Below are 24,723 nucleotides of genomic sequence, written 5' to 3' on the forward strand. Positions count from 1 at the left end.
GCCACCCAGGCGCCCCCCGACTTTACCCCTTGAAAGAGAGCATCCATAATCAACAAATTCATATGAGTCTTAGTTTAATTCATTTTTTTGAATGGGAAAGACCAAGACCTATGTCGGCCATCTTTGCTTGCTTAACAACCTTTAAATGATGGTTCATTCTCATAGGTACTTGAAAGATAGTGGTATGTAAATTTCTTAGGATCATAGTTTCCTCTGAGAATCTGAGGAGAGCTACGGGATCCTCTACTGGAAAGAAGTGCACATACTTCCAAAATTTTGTGTGTGATGTCAGGGCATTCTGGTCCCACTGAGGTAGTCCACTGACCCCTCTGATGTTTGGCAAGTTAGTTCCAGACCCGCAAGGTTGTTGGGGAGGGGGGTAGCTTTTACAAAAGGCAATCTAATCTCTTCTTCCAGATCCACTGATACTTCATGGAGGCCTAGAAATGAGACTGCTAGGCCCAGGTTGACCCGGATCGAAGCAGGAAAGTCTTTAGGCCATAAGGCAGAGAAATTCTCAGGTTAAACAAAGAAGAGCTTTCAGTGGCCCCCTTTTGCAGTGAGAGCTCTGCTTCTCAGGGCCTTTCTCCACAGGAGAAATCCCATTCTTTAGACACCAGGCCCCTTCGATTGAAGCCATCTGCTTGCCTAAGGCTTCTCTCAGTTGCATGATGCTACTGGACGGAGGCTGACACTCTTGTGTCCCCGTTCCCCACCCATGCTCTCCAAAAACATTGCCCAGCTGTGCAAACAGCCCGGTCTGACTAGCACTTTTGTTTAACTGGCACTTGCCCAGGGCATCCTGGGTAAGGTTTGAGGCACATGAGCTTTGGTCCCTGTCCCTCCCTTGCAACCTGTAGAGAATGCAAGGTTTCAAGTCTTAAAAATAATAACACTCCTTCAGTCCCAGTGAGCAGATTTGCAGCGGGATAAACAAAGAAACATACTGCTGATCAAGAAGAATTCCTTTGGGGGAAGGAAAAAAAAACCAACAAAAATCTGGGGCATCCAGGCATCCTAACCTCAGGGATTCACAGAAGAGGACCTACTTCCCAAGTCGAAGAAGTGGGGTTTGCTCTCGGCATTGCACGTAACCCTGGCGGAGGGGGGCTCAGCGGGACTGGGGGACTTGGGCACCTCTCTCCTCCTCTTTTAAACTGCCGCCTGGGAAGGAAAGGAAGGAGGGTGTTCGGGGTACAAACTTCTACAGGAGACATGGGAGTGTCCTTATGAAAAAACGGGGGATCTTCTATCTCAAATAGCCGTTTGTTTATATACTTATTTATTTAGTTAAGGATGTTCAAAAAGAGCATAGCTAAACCCAGTTCTCAACCAAAGTGTGCGGCAGAATCAACAGCAGTTTGGTTTTTTTTCCCAACCTGGAAAGGATCATAAACAAAGGTCATTCCCATAGCGTCACAGTGGAATTTTTTTAAAAATGTACATTGAAAGAAAATTTTATATCACTGTTGAAAAACCAAGTATCACTTGCCATAAAGAGAAGGTAACCACAAAATAAATAAAATGCAAACAAAATGGTATTAAATGTCAGGTGGATGCTATTGCCTTTTTAAAAATTGTTGCTGGTTAAACAAGGGTCAGAGGGGTTTCGTCACTAAGCTGAGACTTTCCTCTCTATAATCAGAATGATTAAGTGACCGATGATGGGACTGCTACTCAAGGATCTGGCCGCCTTCCACCTCACATCATCCGGCACACCACCAGTGGCAGGAGCCCCACTCACTCTGAGCCATGCGGAGCTGGTCCAGTGATGGTGCAACTTCTCTTTCATTGTCTGAATTTATCTGCGTCCCTTCTTATGAATTAGTTTCTGCTAAATCATTTACCAATCAACACAAGAGTTAGAAGTTAGCCATGTTGGGGGCGCCTGGGTAGCGCAGTCGTTAGGCGGCTGCCTTCGGCTCAGGGCGTGATCCTGGCGTTCCAGGATCGAGCCCCACATCGGGCTCCTCCGCTGGGAGCCTGCTTCTTCCTCTCCCACTCCGCCTGCTTGTGTTCCCTCTCTCGCTGGCTGTCTCTCTCTGTCAAAATAAATAAATAAAATCTTAAAAAAAAAAAAGTTAGCCATGTTGAAGGGATCGTGGTGGGTACTTGGATGGGGTGGGTGCAAAGTCTCCACCCCCAAACTAAGACTGATAACTACTCTTGAGAATTTACTGAGTGCCAGGCTCTGGGCTAAAATGCTTTCTGTATAGTTTCTTATGTGGACTTCTCAATAACCCATCAGAGGAGGTATGATTAGTCCTGTATCCTATATAGTTAGAGATGTTAGTTTGCCTAAAGTTAAACAGCCAGAACATTCTAGAGTTGGGACAGAAACACAGGGCTGTGCATCTCTGAAATGCCTGTTGCCATAGCTTCTGTGCTAAAGAGAATGTTCAGAACCCCGTTACCATATGAAATATTCATTTGTACGTAACGTACCAGCTCCATTCTCATGGAGCAATGTCTCAACCCAAGTGTAGGCTCAGAAATTGAGGCAGGCCAGTGGAGTCTTTGTAATTACCCCATGCAGGTTTTACCTGCTTTGCTTATGTTAGACCCAGCCCTCCCTTCATCATGTAATTTTTTATTAAAACCAAATGGGAATGACTGAACTGTAGCCAACCAGAGGACAGTATGGTAGATTTACGACATTAACTAGAAATATAGGTGAAAAATCTGACTCTTGGGGCGCCTGGGTGGCTCAGTCATTAAGCGTCTGCCTTTAGCTCAGGGAGTGATGTCAGGGTCCTGGGATTGAGCCCCGTGTCGGGCTCCCTGCTCAGCGGGAAGCCTGCTTCTCTCTCTTCCACTCCCCCTGCTGTGCTCCCTCTCTTGCTGTGTCTCTCTCTGTCAAATAAATAAAATCTTAAAAAAAAAAAAATCAAATCTGACTCTTGCCTTGTTCTTCAATTGCTACATTAACTTGAACAGAAATGTGATCATCCCTAATTAGCTGTTGCAACATTTAACTATATGAAATGAATGACAACATGGAATTAATTTCCTCTCTACTAAATTCATACACAGGACTTTCACCTCAACCCATTATTTTTGTAAGGCATAGGGCAAAAACAGAAATTCACTGAAATTAAGTGGGCTCAGGTATTCTACTAAAAAGAATGAGGAACGAGGGAAATATTTGAATCTTCGTTGCCAGCAGCGCCTGGATGCCCACTCTTACTGACTCTGTGTGTGTGCAAACATGTAATCTCTGCATTGTTCTATCTCTGGGCATTTGGCAGTCAGAGTAATGTGGGCTGGGGATGGTAGTCGCGTGAGAATACGGAGGCCAGCAGGACCTGGTCCAAGCCTACAAGAAACAGCTGAAGTGTTGGGGGTGAAGCTCGGAGAGGCACGGATGACAAATCCGTGTGCACATTTAATGCTCATCTTGGGGACTGTGGGCACGGTCAGCCAATTCCCATGGGTCTTCATTCAATATCGTATGAGAAGACATCTTACTGACACTGAGTCTACAGCCTTTAAAAAATATTCGAAGTGGGCCGATAATAAAATGCGCATAGAAACAAGGAAAAGTGCCTGCTGAAGTTTTATATTTATTATTAGGTTTAAGCCTACTTAGGTAGTTCAAATAAAATACAAGAAAAGACATAATGTCATCATATCGATTAAATTTTTTTTCACAGTTAAAATGAGGTAATCTGGCTTTACAATGTTTTAGGTTGAATTAAACAGTATGATCCAGTTTATAAGAAAGAAGGAGAGATATATTTGAATAATGATTTCCTAGGGGAGAAAAAGCCAAGTGAAATGTGTGTGAATAAGATCATTAAGCCACAAAATACATTTCAGAGTACCAAGCAGCATATATGTAAAAGTTTAAGTCTAACCTTAAAATTGGTACAATTTATCATTAGTATTTTTTTACTTAGGAAATAGCATGCACTGTAATATAAAACAAGCATAGAGGACAAATATAATACCTAATAGAGTATTTATCAGAGCCACATATCATCTGAATTGACCAAGACGTATCTTCACTATGATAATCTCTGTATTTTCTAAGTGCTGATCAGCGAGGTTAAGTTTTACAGTTGGCATATATACAGTCAAACAATGCATTCACAGTCTGTATGTGACACTTATTACTACTGGGCCATAAATTAGTAAGTAGAATAGCAGCAAGGTACCAGTGTGTCTAGAATTCGATTTATCATATCGATACTATAGGTCCGTGACCGCAGTGTTATTAGTGCTATAAACTAATGGCTAACGTAAAACTGCAAATATACAAAGCGCCGGAAGACCGGTTTGACTTCAAAGTGCTGTGCTTCTCATTGGGCTCCAAGCTTGTGAGCAAGCTCCTGCTCTTTGAATCAATTACTGGCCCCAAGTTCTGGATTCCGATCAGATTCGGGGGGGGGGGGGAGGGCAGAATTATGCATTTGGGAACAGCACAGAGCAATAATCGTGGTGCTAAGGGTGCATTTGGGCATCACTGAACACGCATGCCTTTTTGTGTAAGTTCTGCCAGCATTCTGTTACTCAGAGTGATCGGCAGATGATAAAGGATGGCCAGGAGACAAGAGGAGAAAGGGGTCTTTCGTGGAGGTCAGAAGGAATGGGATGAAAATGCCTCTTGACTGTTGATGAGGTTATCTTAATAGTCTGTGGGATTGAGTTCCCAGTGAAGAGAAGAAAAAATATTGTATCCGAACTATGTAGGCTTAGAAACGAGCCTGAAAAGTCCTAAGAATAAGTTTTGTTGGAAAAAAAGACTAGAACACTATATCCACTGCAGGATCAAGAGTTCTCTTAGAATATTTTTATAGTTTTTAAGACTGCTATTTCAACAACATCAGTAGCGTTTTGTACTGTATTCTTCCGGGTTAAGGGCCCATGCAGCAATATAGTAGCTTTAGTGTCCACGCTTCTAGTAGGCAGCTGGGGAAGCCAGAAGATAAGGAGATAGTACCTCTCCTGGGGTAGTAAAGAGCTGCTCACGATCACTTGGAATTAGAGTCAATTTCCAGCTAAAGCACTTATCACCCGATCAGTTCACTCCTGTGTATCCCAAGGTAACATTTGTGAGTGACAAAGTTATGATGGCAAATACTAAGAAACCATCTGAGGCAGAGGGCCAAGGCGGACTGGAAAGGTAGTAGGATTTCGAGGGACAACCACGATCTATGCCATACAAAACAAACTTCCTGCCGGGACGTTTGATGTTCTCAGTTTCTGTTCATTCCCTTGTGGCATAACATGACTGTCTAGCATGCACTTGGGAAAGCCCACCTCTCAGGAACTCAAGCGTGCACCGGCAGATTTCATGCAGCTCCACTCATCTCATTCTACGGATTCCTACGGGTGCCAGGGTCGTGCTACTTCCGTCATCCCACGCCACATTTTCGAGAAATGAAGCCAAATAGCATTTCTTCACACATGCCACACAAGGAACAATGACTAGGACTATGCACCCCCCGAGTATAAGGCATTCAATTTAATCATAAGGGGCCTGATATTTTGGGGGGCTAGTCCACCAAGGTTTGCAGAACAGCACTAAAGTAGCAGACAATGTCTTTACTCCAGATTAAGGAACCAAGACAGATGGGGCACAGGGTCACTTAGCTGCACAGCCACGAGAGGTAAGTCTCATGGCTGTGCCCCACTCATTAGCCTGCTCCATTTCCCAGAACCTCTCAGTGAACAACTGCAGTCAGCCAGTAAAGAACCTTACAAAAGCTTCACCCGGGGCACAAACTTATTCGGTTAGATGGCCTGAATTTGCGTAGCCCTAGTGCTTCCATGAAAAGAAACCATTTCATTTCAGTTGTAATTTCTTGTTTCTCCACCTTAAGCTTATCACTAGGCTTTCTCGCTGGGTTGTAATCATACCTCTTTGGGGGACACTTTCTTATGGCAAGATTCAGAAAAACAGAAACAAAATCCTGACCCACCATGAAACTGCATTTCATTCTAGAATACTCCACCACCTTGTCTTCTTGAACGGAAACATCCACTTTGTGATGTGAATGTGAGGTCATGAAAGAAGAACTAGGATTCTTAAGATTGATCATGACCTGGGCTCAGATCTTGTGCTTTTCTTTGAGTTTATATAAAAGTCCTGGGTTTGGACTGTGGCTTAACTATTCTCAAGAATTCAGGGGTCTGGACTCAGTACTGAGGAAATAACCAAACTTAACTATTAGAAGTCTCATACAGCGTATATATAATAGTTTTTTGCATGACCCTCTTAGGTCTGCCATTAATTTAAAATTTAATCCACAATCATTTATCATTCCCTTCCATCCGTTCCATCTTGACTTCCTCTCCAACCCTAAGAATATCTTCTGTCCCCTTGAAACCACAGTGGTACCTCTAATAGGCTCCAAGTTCAGGCCTTTAAACATTGCTCTAATCTAACTGAAACCTGTGATTGTCCCCTTTGCCACAAAGCCATGGAAATGTGGCAAATGGTCCAGGGGGTTCATGAAAAACTCAGCCTACATTTCAGAAGAACTATGCCCCCAAATCCTATGAAACTAAAGCCCTCTTTGGCTCAGTTAAGTAGCTTTTTAGTTGATCTTGAAGTGAATTCTGAGTAAGCACGACAGCCTTGTTTGATCTTGTAAGAATAAATGATGTGGTTGGGTCAAACATTTCTACTGTTGGCAGTTGCAGAATGAGTCATAGACCTAAAGTCTATTCTCCCTCTGTCCCATCACAGAGTCTCTTGCTTGGCCTTAGCTCCAAGAGCAGAATGCATACATCCTTTGCGATATGTTGAACAACTTTTTCTAGGACCAGAGATCCTGCCAATTCAAGGGTGTTTATCAAGGGCGAACTGCAAATAATCTTCCTCCCATCTCCCAGAACTCCTGTGCAGAATTTCAGAATGCAAGCCAGGCTGGCAACCCAGAGCAGTAAGAAGGAGTGGGCACCTGTGCTTGCCACATAGAGCAGGACTCCGTGCTCACGACCTTGGGACCATTTTCTGTGCTTTTGTGTCATGCTTGATGACTTTTCTCTTACCAGGCAAACACTGAGATGCACTTAAATGTTACGACCCAAGTGAAGTGCAATTATATCTTTTAAAACTAAAGGAAAAAAGTAAACATTTCACTGAACAGTCAGCAGCCCTTGGGTGTCACTGGTATCCTGTGGAGATACCTGCCAACACACCTGGCCTCATAGCACCGAGCACCTGGACAAAGCTGAGGCTCAAATAAACAGAGCAGAATAATTCTCCTCTTGCCTCCTCATCTCTTTGCCAAGTAACAAAGGGTTAAAAGAGGGGAAATGATCTAGTCCCTAGCAATGGACCAAGAGTTAAAAATAAGACCCAAAGAAACAATAACGACACAAATAAAACCCTGAGGGTAGGCCAGGGATTTCAGAGCTTGTCACTGGGGTTTAATAGCAGAATTGAAGAACAACTGAGAAAGTGAGAGCACTTCCTTTCTTACTCCTTTCCAGAGAAGGCCCTAAAAAATGACAGTACAATCCCAGAAATCTTTCGGAGTTGGGGTGCAAATGCAAGAACAGGAAAAGTTAAACCAGATTTTTCCCAGAGGCATTTGTGTTGTGACCCCCCTCCAGCCGCGGGAGCTCAAGGTCAGGGATGAACTGCCTTTACAGACAGCATTGGCTGGAAGAGCGCGAGCTGGCCTTGTGTGTGTGCTTTGGGGAGCTCACCTCCAGTGCCCGCCGCTGCCCGCCGCGGCCCCCGACTTGGAAGGCCCTGCCGTGAGCACTGCCCAGGAGGACTGGCGAGCCGCTGCGGGGGAGGGGGGCGGGCGGTGGGCCCGAGATCCTTACGCATGCGCACATCCGTCCAGGAGGCCATGGTTCTCTTTCGGCCTTAAGAATCCAGAGGCTGACACTTTCTTAGGGATCCTCGGCACATACACACTCCCACGTGGTTTCTTTCCAGCTCCTTCCTTTCGGACCTCCTACTGGAGATTCTCCCTCAAGAACGGAGAGTTCTTCACGACCCGGTGCGTGGCCGGCCGGGGCTTCTCAGCTCCGGACCACACCCACACGACGCCACTGTCCCGGCAGGACTGGGGCAGCTGGCAACGTCGAGTCAGACGCGGCTCACAGTCCTGAAACGCAATGGCCTGCTGAAAATCGGGGGAGCATCGGGCCTGGGTGAGCTCCTTTGTGAGTGCTCTTGAGGTAAGAAGCACTAAAGATACGTGATCTATAAATAAATAAATAAATGGATAAATAAATAAAACCACAAGAGGGCTCCTTCTGGATAAGTACCTCTTATCGATTCAAAAACACCCCCAAATCCCCTCTTGAGTTTCACAGCCCTCCTGCAGTGGTGATTAGCAGGCTCTGAACAACCCGCAGAGAGTAGAAGAATCAAGACACAAACTGGAAATGTTCCAACACTGGGTATCTCTCCCTTGATGACACACAAGTCATCCTGAACGTCCCCGAGGTAGTCTTTGTTTTCAAGGAGTTACAGGACAGCTCCGATCCCCCTCGGAGCTTCCTCCGTAAATCCATTGCACTTCCCCACGCATCCTGCGGCTGCCTCCCCGGCGCCAGCGACAAGGCGCCTTCCCTTAGCGTTAGCGTCAGAGCCCAGACCCGGGGTCTGGCACACAGCAGTGAAATGCAATTCCAAGATCTGGCGTGAAGATCCCGTGCCAAAGCAGACTTTGCCAAAATGATGCAGGAGTTTACCTGGCAGCCATTTTGGGAAAAGCTATAGGATTAAACCAAAGAAATGCGCCATGCAGCAAACATGCATGTGTGTCTCCTGTTGGGCCCCACACTGACAGGATCTCCCACCATTGTTCCTTTCACTTTTAAGAAGGGGCCAACAGAAATGGAAAGGAATCAATGTTTTACAACTGGGAAACCCATTTCAGAAAGCAAAGGCAATATGCACTGTTTATCCAAAGAATGAAGGTGCCAAGTTCCTAATCAGAAGCTACGCAAGAACAGCTCGTGGCTGGAATGGCTTGGTGACAAAGAAGTCTCACGCTCTCGGGGAAGAGTCAACATGCCAGAGAGAACTGGTGCCTGACCCTCTTCTCCCTCAAAGCCCCAGGTTGATGTTAGAGCCACCCCACAGGGCCTTCCACACCTGCAGGGAGCCATTCTTTTGCCTAAGAATGCCTTTCTGGGTCAGTCTTCTTGCTGGCTCACACACAACATCCTGGAAGACAGCAGGAAACCAGGCCAATTTGGAGACACTCAAAAGGAAGCTGGAGACCCCATTTCCACATTACATTCAACATCATGAGCCATTGGGGAGACCCTGACTTTGATCACACGAAACATGCTTTTTCCCTTGGACTTCCGTTTTTTTTGAAAAGTCTCATTTGGGAAAAATGCAATTAAAAGCTCTGTAATTTTATCCAAATGGCCCTATGAAGAGGGAAAAATGCCCTCTTCCTCCTCCTTCCCCATCACTGCCCAGGGGCCGTCCTAACAAGAACCCTTCAGAACGCCGGCCTGGATCAACAAAGTCGCCATTAAAAAGCAAATCAGCATTTAGCCAAAGCCCTGTCCTCCTGGAGGAGGTCATTCAATTCAATGACAGTCGTGGCGAAGTCCACCAGGTCCACAAAGTCAGATGTGATGATGTTGACACCCATGGCTCCAGGCCTCTGAGTTTTCACCCAGTCCAGGATGGCAGGAAGATTCCTACACAGAAGAGAGAACAGAGAGTAGAGTTTGAAAGGACTCTTCCAGAAATGGAAACAAGACATTTCCATTCGTGTAACAAAAGTACGTCAATAGAAGCAAGGTCCCCTGCAGTCCGTCCCTTGAAGCTTTAGCTCTCTTTCAGGGATGGAGGGATGTCTGTTTCAGCACAGAACTGTACTTTCAGGGTTTCTGTACTGGAAAAGGAGATTATTTGCCTCAAGCACCAAAGAGATAACCATGTCAGTAGGACCTTGAAAGACTAAGATCAAGAGCCTAATTATCGGGGCGCCTGGGTGGCACAGTGGTTAAGCGTCTGCCTTCGGCTCAGGGTGTGATCCCGGCGTTACGGGATCGAGCCCCACGTCAGGCTCCTCCACTGTGAGCCTGCTTCTTCCTCTCCCACTCCCCCTGCTTGTGTTCCCTCTCTCGCTGGCTGTCTCTATCTCTGTCAAATAAATAAATAAAATCTTTAAAAAAAAAAAAAAGAGCCTAATTATCGGTAGGTTCTCTAATTTTTTTTAACACGAAAATTTTCAAACGTAGCTAACACTGAAAGAAATTTACAGTCAGTGCATGTACCATCTAGCTTCTATCACTAACATTTTATAGTATGTGCTTGCCACATAGCTGTCCATCAGCCCATCGCTCTACCCTTCCATTAAAACATCTCATATTTTTGACAAATTCCAACTGCACACATCTACACACATGCCCCAAATACCCCAGTACGCATATCATTAACAAGAACTCAATATTTACTTTAATTTTTCTTTTGACATAAACTCGCATCCAATAAAATGGGCAAACCTTAAGCGTCCACTAGTCGAGTTGTGACAAGTGTATATACGTAATGCACACCCACATCAAGGGACAGAATACCACACCAGAAGGTTCCTGCATGTACCTTTCTCATCAATCCCTGCCCGCATCCTCCCAGGGGCAACAATTATTCTATTTTTTTTTTTTTTAGCATTGATTAAATTTGCCTGTTCTAGAACTTCATGTCATTTCATGCAATATGTATTCTTTAGTGTGAGGTTCTTTCATTCAGCATGATGGTTCTGGAATCTACCCAGGCTCTTGCATACATCGGTAGCTAGTTCTTCATCTTAATCACGCAGTATCCCACTGCATGAATGTGCTGCAGTTTGTTTATCCATTTTCTTACTCATGAATCAATGGGATGTTACTAATGTTTGGATATCATGGCTAAAACTGTTATGGGCATTCTTATCTAAGTCTTTTTGTGGACATTTACTTTCACTTCCTTTGGATAAAGACCAAGGACTAAAACTGCTTTAGTACATGGTAGGTTAACATTTAGTTTTATAAGAAACTTCCAGATCTTTTTCCAAAGAGGTTGTTCCATGATATATTCCCATCAACAAAGGATGAGAGTCCTGGTTACTTCAGAGCCTCTCCAAAACTTGGCATGATTAGTCTTTTTAATTTTAGCCATTCTAGCAGGTATGTAAAGATACCTAAGAGTGTTTTAATTTGCATTCTTCTGATGACTAGTAAGGCTGAGCTGTTTGTAACATACTTATTGGCCATTTGCATGTCTGCTTTGCAAAGTACCTGCCCAATTCTTTCACCCATTCTTTTCTTTTTCTTTTAATTGCTGACCTGTAGAAGTTACTTATACATTCTAGATACTAGTCTTTTCTCGAATATGCTTTTTGATATTTTATCCTTGCCTATAGCTTGTCTACTAATTTTCTTAATGGCATATTTTGGTGAGCTCAATTCCTTAACTTTTTTTCTTTTATAATTTCTGTGACCTATCTAGGAAGCTTTTCCTAGTCCCAAGTCACAAAAATATTTTCCTGTTTTCTTCTATAAGCTTTATGGCTTTACTTTCCTGTTAGATCCAAGATCCATCTCAAGCTAATTTTTATGTATGGTTTGCAGTAGGGGTCGGGTTTCACTTCTCCCGTATGGATATACAGTTATTCCAGAACTATGAGTGGCTTCTTAATGGACCAATGCTCATATACACAGTAGGTTGGTCACATTTTATAATTCAAGGATTTTCCATGTGATAGCCAGAATGTTTTGCCCGAAGCAGCTCATAATTTAGTGACATCAACAAATGACAATAATTTAATGTGATACCTTCTGTATTGGCAGGAAATATAAATATCTTGGAGGGTAGAGAGGAGGGTGAAGTCAAGTGTATTGCATAGTCTGGCATCTGGGGAGACTTTAAGGAAGACACAACCCATGTCTTATGTTTTGGTTAAGGGACTGGAGTTTTTTTTTAAAGATGTTATTTATTTATTTGAGAGAGAAAGAGAGAGCGGGGGGGGGGGGGAGGAGCAGAGGGAGAGGGAGGAATAGGCTCCCTGCTGAACAGAAAACCTGATGCAGGGCTCGATCCCAGGATCCTGGGATCATGACCTGAGCCAAAGGCAGACGCTTAACCAGCTAAGCCACCCAGGCATCCTGGGACTGGAGATTTTTTGGGAAGGATTTGCTCTAGGCCAAAATTAAACATACTTTTATCTTAAGGGGCCCCCTGCTCTTCCTCTGGTGACGCTCTCCTTGGTTGTCCTCTTCTCTTTCCAGGCTGCCCTCCCTTTAAACATACATCCTGACCTCTCAGTCTCCTCCTAGATGAGCCCGTCAAGGCCTTGCTAGCATTTCTTTTCCTCTTCTCACAACAAGAATGATCAGTCCTGGGTCACTTCCCTCATTCAGTGGCCTCGAGAACTGACCGTGGGCTATAAAATCCATCTCATAAACCAATTTGCATTTTTATGTTAGTAGGTTAATTAGGATTTAACAAGCTGCCATCACAAGAGTAAGTCTATTTTTAACTGGGTCTCCTGAAGATTTAATAGACCTTAACTTATTCAATTTCTTCATGCCTCAGTCTCTTCCCCTGTAAAATGGGGATAATACTACTACTTATCTCATGGAGATTTTGGGGGGAGATTAAATAAAGTATACATGTTAAGTGCTTAGAACTTTGCCTGGGATATAGGAAGCACTATGTGAGTGTTTCACACGAGAGAAGAAATCACACATGGTACAGTGTCGGGAAGAGATATTTGAAGGCCAAGCATGAAGCACCACAAGTACCGTCTTCCCTTGGCAACAGAGACCTGGAATACATAGTGGCCACAGGAAGGCCACTGCAGTCCTGAGCCTGACCCATTCAAGACTTCTTTTTGTTTTACTTTATATTTTAAGAGTTATTTATTTATTTTAGAGACACACACACACACACACACAGAGACTGGGGGTGGAGAGAATCTCAAGCAGACCCTGAGCTGAGCGCAGAGCCCCAGTCGGGGCTCCATACCATTACCCTGAGATCACAGCCCTGAGATGACAACATGATCCAAAACCAAGAGTCAGATGCTCAACTGACTTTGCCACTTGGATGCCCCAAAGACTTCTTTTTAAAATCCACTAGCCAGGGCCACCTGGTTGGTTCAGTCAGTAGAGCAATACGACTCTTGATCTCAGGGTCATGAGTTCAAGCCCCACATTGGGTGTAGAGCTTACTTAAAAAAAAAAAAAAAAGGAAGGAAGGAAGGAAGGAAGGAAGGAAGGAAGGAAGGAAGGGAGGAAGGAAGGAAGGAAGGAAGGAAAAAAAGAAATCTGCCAGTCAGTGTTTAGGTATGAAATGCTGGCGCCATCTTCTGGTCATCATGGGGAAATGAGAATTTAAGGCTTGGTTAGCAACTCCAGGGCCAAACCACAGGGGATCCCTGGAGCCCGAGCAGAGAAATGCAGGACAGGCGTCCACCTGCGGTCTCCGGTGACAAAGAGCTCTATGTCAGCTTCGGGTTGCACGTATCAACCTTCCTCAAGGCACGGATCAGATAACCAGGATCACGTACAAAGACAGGAAAATGTAGAACTCACTGTGCGGAGAAGCGGCCTTATTTTCTTAACTTTAGCAAGGAGAGATCGGGGCAGATTGCTGAGCAGGATATTGCCAACAGGCCCGTGAAGCACCCAGTCCCATGAGCAGAGCAGTCAGTTAGAAACTCCCCTTTGCCTTTGAAGCCCACTGAGAAGAAGGCTGACCCTGTGTTTCTGGGTTTCTTTACAGATAGAGACGGGCATGCCTATTTTGTGCCAGTCACTGTGGTAGGATTTTTATGCTAAGACGCTACAGTTTTGTGCAGCAGTATTAACCCCCTAAGCGGCGGGAAAGAGACAGCTCAGAGAGCTCAGGAAATTTGTCCAAGGCCACCCTGTAGTTAAGAGACTACATTGATGTGCTAGGGCTGCCACAGAAAATGCCAGACTGGGTGGCTTCAACAACAAAAATGTATTTTCTCACAGTTCTGAGGCTGGGAGTCTGGGATCGAGATGTTGGCAGGTTTGGGTTCTTCTGAGATTTTTCTCCTTGGCTTGTAGATGGCTGCTTTCTTGCTGGTTCCTCACGTCATCTTTTCTCTGAGTGCACACACCCCTGGGGTCTCTAAGGACACTAGTCAGACTGGATTAGGGCCCACCTAACAGCCTCGTTTTAACTTAATCACCTCTTTAAAGACTCTGTCTCCAACGGTCACATCCTGAGATACTGGGGCCTAGGGCTTCAACATACAAATTTCCAGGGAACATAATTCAGCCCATAACAGGGGCCAGGTCAGGCTTCGTCTCAGGCTTCTGACTTCAGTCTGAGTCCCCTTCTATGGCTCATGGCTGCTCCGTCCTTGAGCTTTGGCAAATCTTGCTTTCATTTGATTTCAGTGGGAGTGCAAGGTTTCTAAGAATCTAGGGAAATCTACCATAGAAATTCAGACAGAATGGCTCTATTTTTCTTTTCTTTTTTTTTTTTTTTTAAAGATTTTTTTTTTATTTATTTAGTTGACAGAGATAGAGACAGCCAGCGAGAGAGGGAACACAAGCAGGGGGAGTGGGAGAGGAAGAAGCAGGCTCATAGCCGAGGAGCCTGATGTGGGGCTCGATCCCGGATCGCCGGGATCACGCCCTGAGCCGAAGGCAGACGCTTAACTGCTGTGCCACCCAGGCGCCCCAGAATGGCTCTATTTTTCATGGCTTCCTTTCAGGGTGATGAACCAAAGCGAACAAGATCTCAGGTCCAAAGTTTCACCAAGAGTTAGGTTAACTTCCTGCTGGAAAAAAAAAATCACCTCTACAATTGTGGGAAAATACACCTACATGATCTTTTTTCTCTCGGTTAAGCTGCTAACCAGTGCTCAGGAACCAGTCTGATAGCACCCCTTGTATCTCAGGATAGAGCTCTTGGGGATTAGAAATGCTTCTCTCCTATGTTTGTTCAACTGCCCAGGGGAAACGACAGCCACAGGTCCTGCTGGTGTTTGGGAACAAACTCTTGACTTTGTTTCTCCCTTCAGTGGATGTGGAGGCTTAGGAATGCATGCTGCATCCCTGTCATATTCTTGAGACCTGCAGAGGGGAGAGGCCCAAGTATCTTCCCAGTCTTGAGACATCCGCTGCCACCAGCGAGGGCTCCGGCATGCTGGGATCCCTTGGCTTTGGGCACATGCTGCCATCATTACCACTAAGTGAAAGAGCTTTGTGCCTCCTGTGTAGCTGGATGAAAGTTCTAGGAATTTACAGGTATGAAAAGCATTGTGACTTTGTGGGTTGACAGCTGTAACCAGAAAGATCTGACCAGATTCAGGGACTAGTAAGACAATTACAGGCCAGTGGAGCAGAAAGGAGCAGAGTGATGAAATATGCTATATTCAAGTCAGTGGTGAACGTGGAAAAGGGCAACAGCACAACAGTTAGAAGTCCAGAGTTATGGCGTATTATTGACTCTTACCAGCTATGTGGGTCTGGGTCACTTAGCCTTACTGAGTCCCATCTGAAATGGGGACAATAATGTAATCTAGACCTGGAGGCTGGCTTAATTTAAGAATCAAATGAAATCCTCTGCAAGAGAGTAATTTATATTTTAAATTACAGTATACAGATGTAACTTACCCTTATTTTTAAATACTTTCTCTCCCTTATTAGTACAACTCTCTGCACAGACTTTATTACGTTAATTTTTCACATTGCTTTATAGAAATTTACATGTTTATTTTTCCTGATTGACTTAAGTTCCATGAGGACAGAGACTATATTGTTTCCCTTGTATCTCTAGACCTAGCTCCTCCTAAGTACTCAATCTTTGTTGAATGAATGAATGAATATTAATCTACAAATTTACCAAATGCATGAGGAAAATGGTGTGTTACATGAACATATAAAACAAGAAAGTTTGTCATTCCGGATCTTTCAGAGATACAGCATTGGTTTATGACAATTCTCTTTTTTATGACAATTCTCTGGTTTATGACATTCTCTTTTCCAAGTTCAGCACAAGTAATTCACTTAAAACTTAGTAGAGCCCCCTCAGTAAGCGTTTCTGGTTTTGTTTATGGCCAACATAAGCAGTTCGCACCAGGGAACAAAAGTTCAGGTGCTTTTTGCTATCTGAACTCTTGCCAGATGAACTTCTGTTATCTGGAGTGATGCCATCCAAACTCAGAGCCACATTTTTGGAAGAATCTTTCACTACCTAAACGCTGGTGCTTACCACTCAGGAACAGAAGAGAGTCCCGTAAATAGGCCTTGTTCCCCAAACATATTCTCTTCCTCAGCCTGGATTGGAAGGATGTCCTATTATCCAGATGTATTTATAACATTCCCTTTATCCAAATCCATAGGCACACACACGTATAGGTACAGATATACAAGCCCTGCTCTTTCTAGGTGACACCTATCATTTGTGGTGTCCGGGATATAGGACATCAACTAACACAACATATCTGGAGCTGCTGACTAAAGGTGTAGGATGTGAAATGATGGCCGCTGCAGGTCCCATCGGGAGCTGCTTCTCAGGATTCACTGTCACTACGGAAGGGACAAACCTTTGTAGGCCACCTCTGAATCCCTAGCACCTAGCACAGCCTCATTCTCATTTAACGCTTTTTAAATGAGTACTTGGGCCAGCTGCAAAGGCGGGGGCAAGGACAGGACGTGATCCAAATAAAGTGCTTTGCCTCAGCATCAACATTAGAGAGTATTTACGGTCTAATATATATGTTAACAAAGTACTTAGAGGCCCTTTGGCCACATTTAATGCAAACCCCCTCAAATGCACAGCCTTTTCAAATCTGAGGTTTTTTGTTTTTTGTTTTGTTGTTATCCTAAAATCTTCAAACTATATGATTTTACTGCTATTTATTCAGAATCAAGATAAGTTTTCTTAAAAAAACCCAAAAACAAAAAACCCAACCCAACAAACCTTACTCGTAAAGTAGAAGCCAATTCTTACCTATGAACCAGAGTGTTCTTGAGTCCACCAACCAGGCCTCGGGCGATGGTCTTCACTCTGGGAGTGAGAATCGCTTGCGAGACGTGGAAGGAGCCACGCGGGGCCCGCTCACTCAGAGTGGTCTCCAAGAAGAGGATTAGTTTGTGCACACTTGTGGTGTTCGCCCAGGGCGCTGGGATCTTCTTTCCCGGCCACAGGAAGGGGTATTGCTTGTAGAAGGGACAGTGATAGAAAATAAGAACCTGAAACATTCAAAACAGAGAAAGAACAATTCATGAATAAGCTGCATGTTAATTCCTTGGCTTTGCCCTGATTGCTAGGAATAAAGGCAAACAAATAAGAGTATGTAGGAATTCGAGAATTTTATGGGTATGTATTTAGAGAAATCAATAAGCAAAGATTTAAGCACTTGTGTATGTCTGAAGTTGAAGATTATTTTTGTCGCGAACACCTCTGGAAGTATGGTAAAATCCTGAACCTCTTCTCAGACTGCACTTTAAATGAATGTATAAAATAATGGGGCGCCTGGGTGGCTCAGTCATTAAGCATCTGCCTTCGGCTCAGGGCGTGATCCCAGGGTCCTGGGATCGAGCCCCACATCAGGCTCCTCCGCTGGGAGCCTGCTTCCTCCTCTCCCACTCCCCCTGCTTGTGTTCCCTCTCTCGCTGGCTGTCTCTCTCTCTGTCAAATAAATAAATAAAATCTTTAAAATAAATAAATAAATGTATAAAATAAAATAGGATTACAAAGAAAATCAATGAGACCAAAATGCAGCTATCAATATATTATTAAATTTGTAATAAATTAGTGTACATGCTTCATAATAAATAGATTAAATAAACGTATTTTGTTGTAAGTCTAATAAGTTCATCATTTTGAGTTAACGATGAGTATAAATGATATTTCAAATAACTGTAATGTGATACAGAAATACCTGTGATTTCTATGGGGACAAAGTCACAGGTAGGGCCGATACTGCTGCGGCTGATTGCCTGCACTCATAATCAGTGGGTATATGAATTTTCAGTTCAAGGTGAGAGGGAATAAATATGTAGATTTTTCCCGTCCAAATTCACAGACTGCTTAAATCCTGCCCATGCCCCTCCCCTTGAGGCTCTGAGCCCCGGATGGAGAGCCCCGTGGCTAGCGCTCTCTACCGAGTAGGACTCCTGAGCTCTGTGCTCATGAAACAGACGCTCCCGGGCCTGAGACCAACACACGGCACTCATCTGGGAGTACCCTGAGTTTCAGTCACGCGAGCCGACTGAGGAAATAACCCTTCCGGGTAGGGAGGGCGCTCCTCCAGGCAGCGCAGACTTCTAGGAGGCGATGGGTCTCCAGTGGGACCTCTCGGGGCTGGTGGTGATGTTGAAAATAATTAGCAAGCCATATCCACAGCATTAATTAGCTTCTGAGAGGCAGCCGAGGGACGGGGAGTTGCTATTTTGATTGTCCCAATTCAGAGCTCTGCTGCTTAGGTTTCTGGAAGTAGCATATTTTCCGGGCTCCCAAGCACTAGTATCTCTTTCTGGAGGAATGTCCAGCGTGTTCACACCCCCTGGACTGCAATCCCCAGACAGCTAGCCCGAGAGCATAATCCCCCCGGCACCCAAGAAGCCGGGCTCTAAAGGTGTGTCTGGCTTCCGGTGTGTTTCGCTCTAAGGTGCAGGCCCAGAGCTAGGGCGCGTCAGGCTGCACGCACCCACCAGCCTAATAGTCGTTCGTGCTGTTTTTAATGGTGTTGAGAAATGTCTGACTGCTAATGAGGCCTGTGGTAAACACGTGTGTTAATGAGGTTAATCACTGGCTCATAGTAAGCAGATTGCGGGGGAGATGGGGAGGATTCCCTGCTGGCGGTGTAATCGGCAAGCTGGAAGGCTGGCGTCTCCTGCCTCGGAAAGGGAGGCCGGCTGTCCGGTGCAGCGGATGGCGGGAGAGGCGGGAGGCTGTGCGATGCTTCCCTGGCCGGGCTGGCCCTGAGCAGTGCCAGTGCTGCGCTTTACTCTGCCTCAGGAAAGGTGCAAATGGGACAAATCACACAAAAGGCGCTTTATGCGTTTCCGCAAGCGCCTGGGCCATCTGATCCTGAGGGTTAGAGGGAGAATTTGTTTCCACGAGGAGGCTGGTCCAGCAAACCACTGTTATTCTGTGGAATTCTAGGGGCAATAATTCTTGCCCTAGGGCCTGTGGTTTGCAATTGCCTCCCTACCTTGCTCTGCCATATTTTTCTCTGAAATACTCTCCCCTCCAGCTCAGCAATTTATGTTCAGTTTTTCTCTGGAGACTCGGATTTGAAATCTAGTTTCTTTTGAAAATTATTCCTTGACTGACCTCCTCTTATTCTGATAGGTCCTTTCCTGGAGGCTTCTGGACTACAGATTTATGCTATGTACTATTTTTCAGTTGACTGCTTACAAACCCCTTTCTTCAAACAGTACATCTGAGGCAGTTTATCTTGCAATTGTGTATCGGTTGGTTTGTATTTTATAAGTGTTAGGTACTCCTACCTTCTCATTAAGATTCTAAATACTGCTAAACCATAGATTAAATCTTCTAATTCACTGTACCCCACGATGTACACGTATCAGTGAGCTGTGATGTAACTGTTATGTTGAGTAAATGAAATTTGAATGGTCGTCCACTTCTTGCTATGAAATTGTAGTGATCAAATACTCAGGGGGTTCCACGCAAGGCAGCTCATTACACAATGAATATTTAAAGTTTAACCACAGTAGGGCCCTCCCCCAACAGGGGTAGATCACTGATGCCTGTGACGTCTCTGTTTTGCTTTTAAGAAGAGACACGGCAGGGAAAACTTCAGGAAACCAAGAAGAGCAGGAAGATCCTAGAATTCAAATGGATGACACTCTCCCTTCTGACATGTCATCACAGTGTCGTTCCTTCGTAATTTTCGGAGTAGTTGTAGTTGAAAGACACAGATCAGCCATTACTTAAAAACAAGAATAGCTCATCACTCTGCTACTAGAAATTCACTGTCCCCCCCCCCCCACCCCCAGTCATTATTCCTGACGATACCTCTTACTCCTGTAGACCTCCAAACAATTCGGTATGCAATACGGCAGTCCATCCAGGACACAATCTGAGCGCAAAATTATAAACCTATATTTATAACAGATATCTGATTGTCAAACCCAGCTGTACTGAGATCTAACCTGACCTGAATCCCAAATTCAAAACCTTTCTTACACATCTCCAGCCCTTTATTCCATTCTGTGAAACCTCTGAGACCCTCTGATAATAGGGACTCATGAATAAGGAGAAAGTGGTCTTATTAGCATAATCTATAATCCTAGTTGTGAAAACCACCAAGATGAGGGGACGGCCCTGGGATAGCATCAGAAGCTGTGGGAGCTCTGGGGAGCCAAACAGCCGATGGCTCAATCTTGGCTTTCACCACTGACTAGGAATGTTCTCTCGGGCAAGTTGCTTAGTCTCTCCATGCCTCAGTTTACTCATCAGTAGAATGAGGGTAATGACAAAACACCTACCTCATAGTGTTGTGGAGAGGATTAAATGTGCTAATCCATGTACCTAACACAGTGTAAAGGTTCAATAAAGGTTAGCTGTTAAGGTGACCTTGTTATTAATATTATCTCATATTGTAAGAGACTTCACTAAGAAAAAAAAAACCCTCCAAATTAGACTTGTGAGTTTGAAAAGATATCAGCCCAGGTTTAGGGGCGGAGGTGTGATAAACATTTGGCAAAACATCATGTACAAAGTTTTAGTGGGGAAAAGTGGCTCAGATCAATTTTAACAGATACTGACAGCTAACTCATTAGTCTCCGTAGCGTCAAAGGCATCCAGCCCTTTTAGAAGTGTGCAAAACCACCTTGGGTTTCCAGTTACTCGGGCCAAACCTGGGAGTCATCCCTGAAGGCTGTTTCTTTTGTGCCCAGAATCCCCATCCATTGGAAAACCCCGTTGGCTCTACATCCCCATAGATTCCAAATCTGACCATTTCCCACTAGTGCTCCTCATTGGTTCCCCTCCTTTCTCTGCCCTCCTACCCCTGCTTTCTTCCTAGCAGCCACAGAGATCCCATTACAGTGTAATTCAGGACACAGCACCCTGTACTCAGAATCCTTCTAGAACCTTCCTCCCTCAGAGTGAAAGCCTGAGTGCCCACCCCATCACCCACGATCTCTGACCTCCTCCTGTGGCTCTGCTCTCCAGCCCCGTGGTCCCTGCTTCTCCTCAAGGAGAATCAGGCTCTGGCGGGTTCCTCTGCTGGGAAAGCTCTTCCCCGAACAGCCACGTGATTAACTCCCTCAAATATCTACCCTGATCAACCTATTTAAAATTGAGATCAACCCTCCAACCCACAGAAAAACTGGTTCCTCCTAACCACACTTGCCTCTGTTTTCATCGTTCATATCACTTTCTAGCATTTTATGTAATGTATTTATTATGGCAATTATCTATGATCTATTTCCTTACACCCAAATGAAAGCCCCATGAAGGCAAGGATCTTTGTTTTATTTACTAATTTATCCCAAGGGCTTGGACTGGTGCTTGGCACATACTTGATGTTCCATGAATAGCTGCAAGTAAATCATCTTTAATTGATTTTTAATTAAAAGCTCTTCCCCAAGTTCAAAAATAGCTGCCTCTTTAAGATGCTTTGGTTACTGTACCTATGAGTAAGGGAGCAACATGAATGAAAGGGGCTTGGCTTTCTTTCTTTTTTTAAAGAGAGTCTAAACTGGAGGCTGACCTTTCCTGAAGCTCTCCTCTCCCACAGTCTATCATCCCGTGGGAGCAGAGCAGAATATATCTGAGGCCCATATTCCTTTGCTTGAGTATGTCCCTCAAGGCCTAAGTTTGGAGGCTCTTCTAAGCTTGAGGGACCTGGGAATGCTCTCCAGCCTGGATCCCTTTGCTCGGTTTTTCCTTCAATCCCTAGGCCAGGCCCCCAAATCTGTTAAAATAGCCTTTTAAAATGTTAACATCTCTGAGATGAGTCACTTACATGCTTTTGTCAGCTAATACAGGGATTATCTGACATTGAGTTAAAGGCAGGATGGACCCGCCTATCCCTAAGGGGAACTAGGAGCCTGAAAAAGGATTCTATGGGAGGTAAGAAAGGAAGTGGTAATCACCAACTGGTCCAATTTCACGAAGTTGCCTTGGGCTGGTTCTGGCCAGGCCACCCAAAGTCAATTTAGACGCTTCCAACAGGCTGCCCAACAAACTAACTATTTGGCAGGTGTTAATCCCAGTTCACCAGTGCCCAGGAACTGGTGGGCAGATCCTAGAGTCATTGAATCTATCTGAGAGCCCAGGACCCAGGGTGTGTCTGTTTAATACTCCAAATAAACTTTGCCTTCTAGCCTGAGAGCCCTGCGGTGAGCTGCCTTCCAGTCCGTGAGACAGAAAAGGCAGAAAGAGTTACGCTGTTGCCCTTGCAAGCTGGTCTGTTTCCTCTCACCTGGCACTTCTTCTCCCACAGGGCCCGCAGGGTCATGCTGTCCACACTGCAGGCCGAGCACAGCTTGTTTCCGAAGGCCTCCTGGATCCGGAGAACCAGGCGTTTGTGGTGGGCCTCATCCATGGCGTAGAAGTGGTTGAAATCCAGGAAGACAATCTCTTGGGGGTGTTGGGTAAGAAATGAGTCAATCTCCATCAGCCCGTCCCAGACCTTGATGCCAAAAAGCCCGTGAATGAAGTAGATCTCCTGGTCGGCATCCCCGGGTTTGGAAGACACACGCAGGTCGAAGTAGCGGATCCCGGCTTCCAGCTGCTCTCGGAACGTCAGGTTCTGCGTCACAGACCACTTCTTCATGAGCTTCTTCACCAAGGAGATCCTGGCCAGGCGTTTGATGGCTGCGGTTTGGTCGGGCCCCACTGGGGACTTCTCATCTACCCAGTAGCTGAACGAATCATGGGAGCCTGTGCGAGAAACAAAAGTGGGGAAAGCAGGTGAGAGTGGCGCTGGGAAAAAGAACCCCGCCCATTAGGAAGCAGCAAAAAAAAATCAGCAAATAACACACACAAAGTGTCAGCGAATCCTTGCAAAAATTTCAAGCTTGCTAGACTAGAAATAAGCACAAATAAAAGTAATGTAGTCTTATCAGCAGCTTGGTAAGGCTGGAATAGCAGCTCTAATTCTCACATATGACTAGCGTAAGGTGAATTAATCAACGCTCTTTTGGAAAGCCCCTTTCGAAACGGGCTTGGAAAGAGGAGCTTAAAATATTCATACCACTTGATCTAGTGATTTCATTTCAGGAAAGCTCTTGTGAGGAAATAAATTAATGGTGGGACAACAAAGACGTCTGCTAAAGAATACTCATAAGACGACAAACTTGACGTTGCCTGAGTGTCTCTTGCGGAAGAACACATGATGGTGGCATCTCTGCTTCATTCGTGCAGTCGGTGAAACAAAGAGGAGAACCCTGAATCTAGCTCAGTAATTCCGGGACAGGTGTTTACCTTCTAGGAAAGGCAGATTTTTTTAAAAAACAACTGCTATCATGTATACTACTTTTTATGCTATCGTACATACTCTATTTTACTATTGTGAAAACCTGAGTCCGTAAGAACGACTTCGTGACAAATCAGGTCATCATTTTTAAGAGCTCAGCACAGCTTCCTCAGATGGCCTTCTTTTTGGACACATATCTTAATAAGCCAAATCTGCCCTTACATGGTCAAATGTACGTGCCTTTCCTCTGCCTGAAAGAAAAGAGGGTATTTAATCTCCCAGATACTGAGATGATCTTATTGTTAGAAAGTCTAAGAGACCATGAGAGAGACAGTTCTAACTGTGGTGAGAAAATACTTCAGTAGTAACTCAAGGTGAAAATGATCTTCAGCAAATATCTTTCATTGATCATTGGTCATTGTGGCGGCAGCCATTATCACGTGCCTAGCTCTGTGACTGGCTCTGACACGGGATTCCACATAAATCCAGGAGGAAACCACCCTTCTTCTGACCCTACCAGCTATGCTCTTTACCACTCCTGCCCATTTGAGAATCAAAATTTTTAATTCATACTAGCTGGTGGTTATCAATTATTCTTTTGACTACATTTTAAATACATATTATTTCCATGTTCTTTGAAATAAATCAACCTGGGATGGATTTATTCTTTTATCTTCTCAGAAATAAAGCAAAAGAAGAAAAAAAGAAGGCAACCAGCAATGTTTTATTAGTAGGCAACCAGCAATGTTTTATTAGTATGTAGTTTCTAGAACGTGGAGGCTATTCAGTAACTTTTAAGAAAATTATATTTATTAATCCTTAGGCAAAGTCAGTTTTGCAAGCAAGGAAATTACTAGCATATTTCAGGTAAAAAAAAAAAATCGCCATTACTAATAGAAATGTGGAGCAAATCCCCCTGGACTTTCCGTATTGGTTGTCGCTGTTAATGAGACGCACAGGATACTTGCCTAATGCTCCGCTTCCTTTGGCTTGCACCTAAATCTTTTTCCCTCCTCATTGAGAGATTCATTATGAATACATTATACATTGATGGTGAACAGCCAGTTCTCTCTTCTTTTTAAATTATACTAGCAGCCCAGCTGTTCAGGATGGCGTATGTGATACAGTGCGAGGCTCACGCTGAACTTAGTTCTTCCCTGGGTCTCAGGGAGGAGCCATTATCCAGGCATGGAGAAGACACAAATACCCTCTGGTATTTTCTTGTTGGTGCTGAGCCCAGTCTCATCTCCAGAGGGAGATGTGCTAACAACCTCCAGTGCTCTTCCAGTGCCCGAGGGTTGTGCAGCAATGTGACAGCGATGGGGCCCCAGGGACCGTTTCTGGATACACGGGGATACACATG

The 24,723-nt window shown here is 44.7% G+C and overlaps 1 protein-coding gene and 1 long non-coding RNA gene across 2 annotated transcripts in view; one reads left to right on the forward strand and one right to left on the reverse strand.

Moving 5' to 3' along the window:
- The window catches only part of LOC113251200 (uncharacterized), a 67,962-nt gene extending 65,108 nt beyond the window's left edge, over positions 1-2,854 (forward strand). The window contains exon 7 of the long non-coding RNA XR_006408909.3: positions 1,646-2,854. This is a non-coding gene — a long non-coding RNA (uncharacterized LOC113251200). The remainder of the gene's footprint in view (positions 1-1,645) is intronic.
- A 970-nt stretch (positions 2,855-3,824) lies between these two features.
- Positions 3,825-24,723, reverse strand: part of PLCXD2 (phosphatidylinositol specific phospholipase C X domain containing 2) — a 48,897-nt gene continuing 27,998 nt past the window's right edge. The window contains exons 2-4 of the mRNA XM_026492925.4: positions 22,365-22,825; positions 16,913-17,154; positions 3,825-9,633 (exon numbers count right to left, since the gene is read on the reverse strand). Of these exons, the coding sequence (XP_026348710.1) occupies positions 9,474-9,633; positions 16,913-17,154; positions 22,365-22,825 (863 nt within the window). The 3' untranslated portion in view covers positions 3,825-9,473. The remainder of the gene's footprint in view (positions 9,634-16,912; positions 17,155-22,364; positions 22,826-24,723) is intronic.

This window comes from Ursus arctos, unplaced genomic scaffold, assembly GCF_023065955.2.
Source record: "Ursus arctos isolate Adak ecotype North America unplaced genomic scaffold, UrsArc2.0 scaffold_4, whole genome shotgun sequence".
NCBI classification, from domain to species: domain Eukaryota; kingdom Metazoa; phylum Chordata; class Mammalia; order Carnivora; family Ursidae; genus Ursus; species Ursus arctos.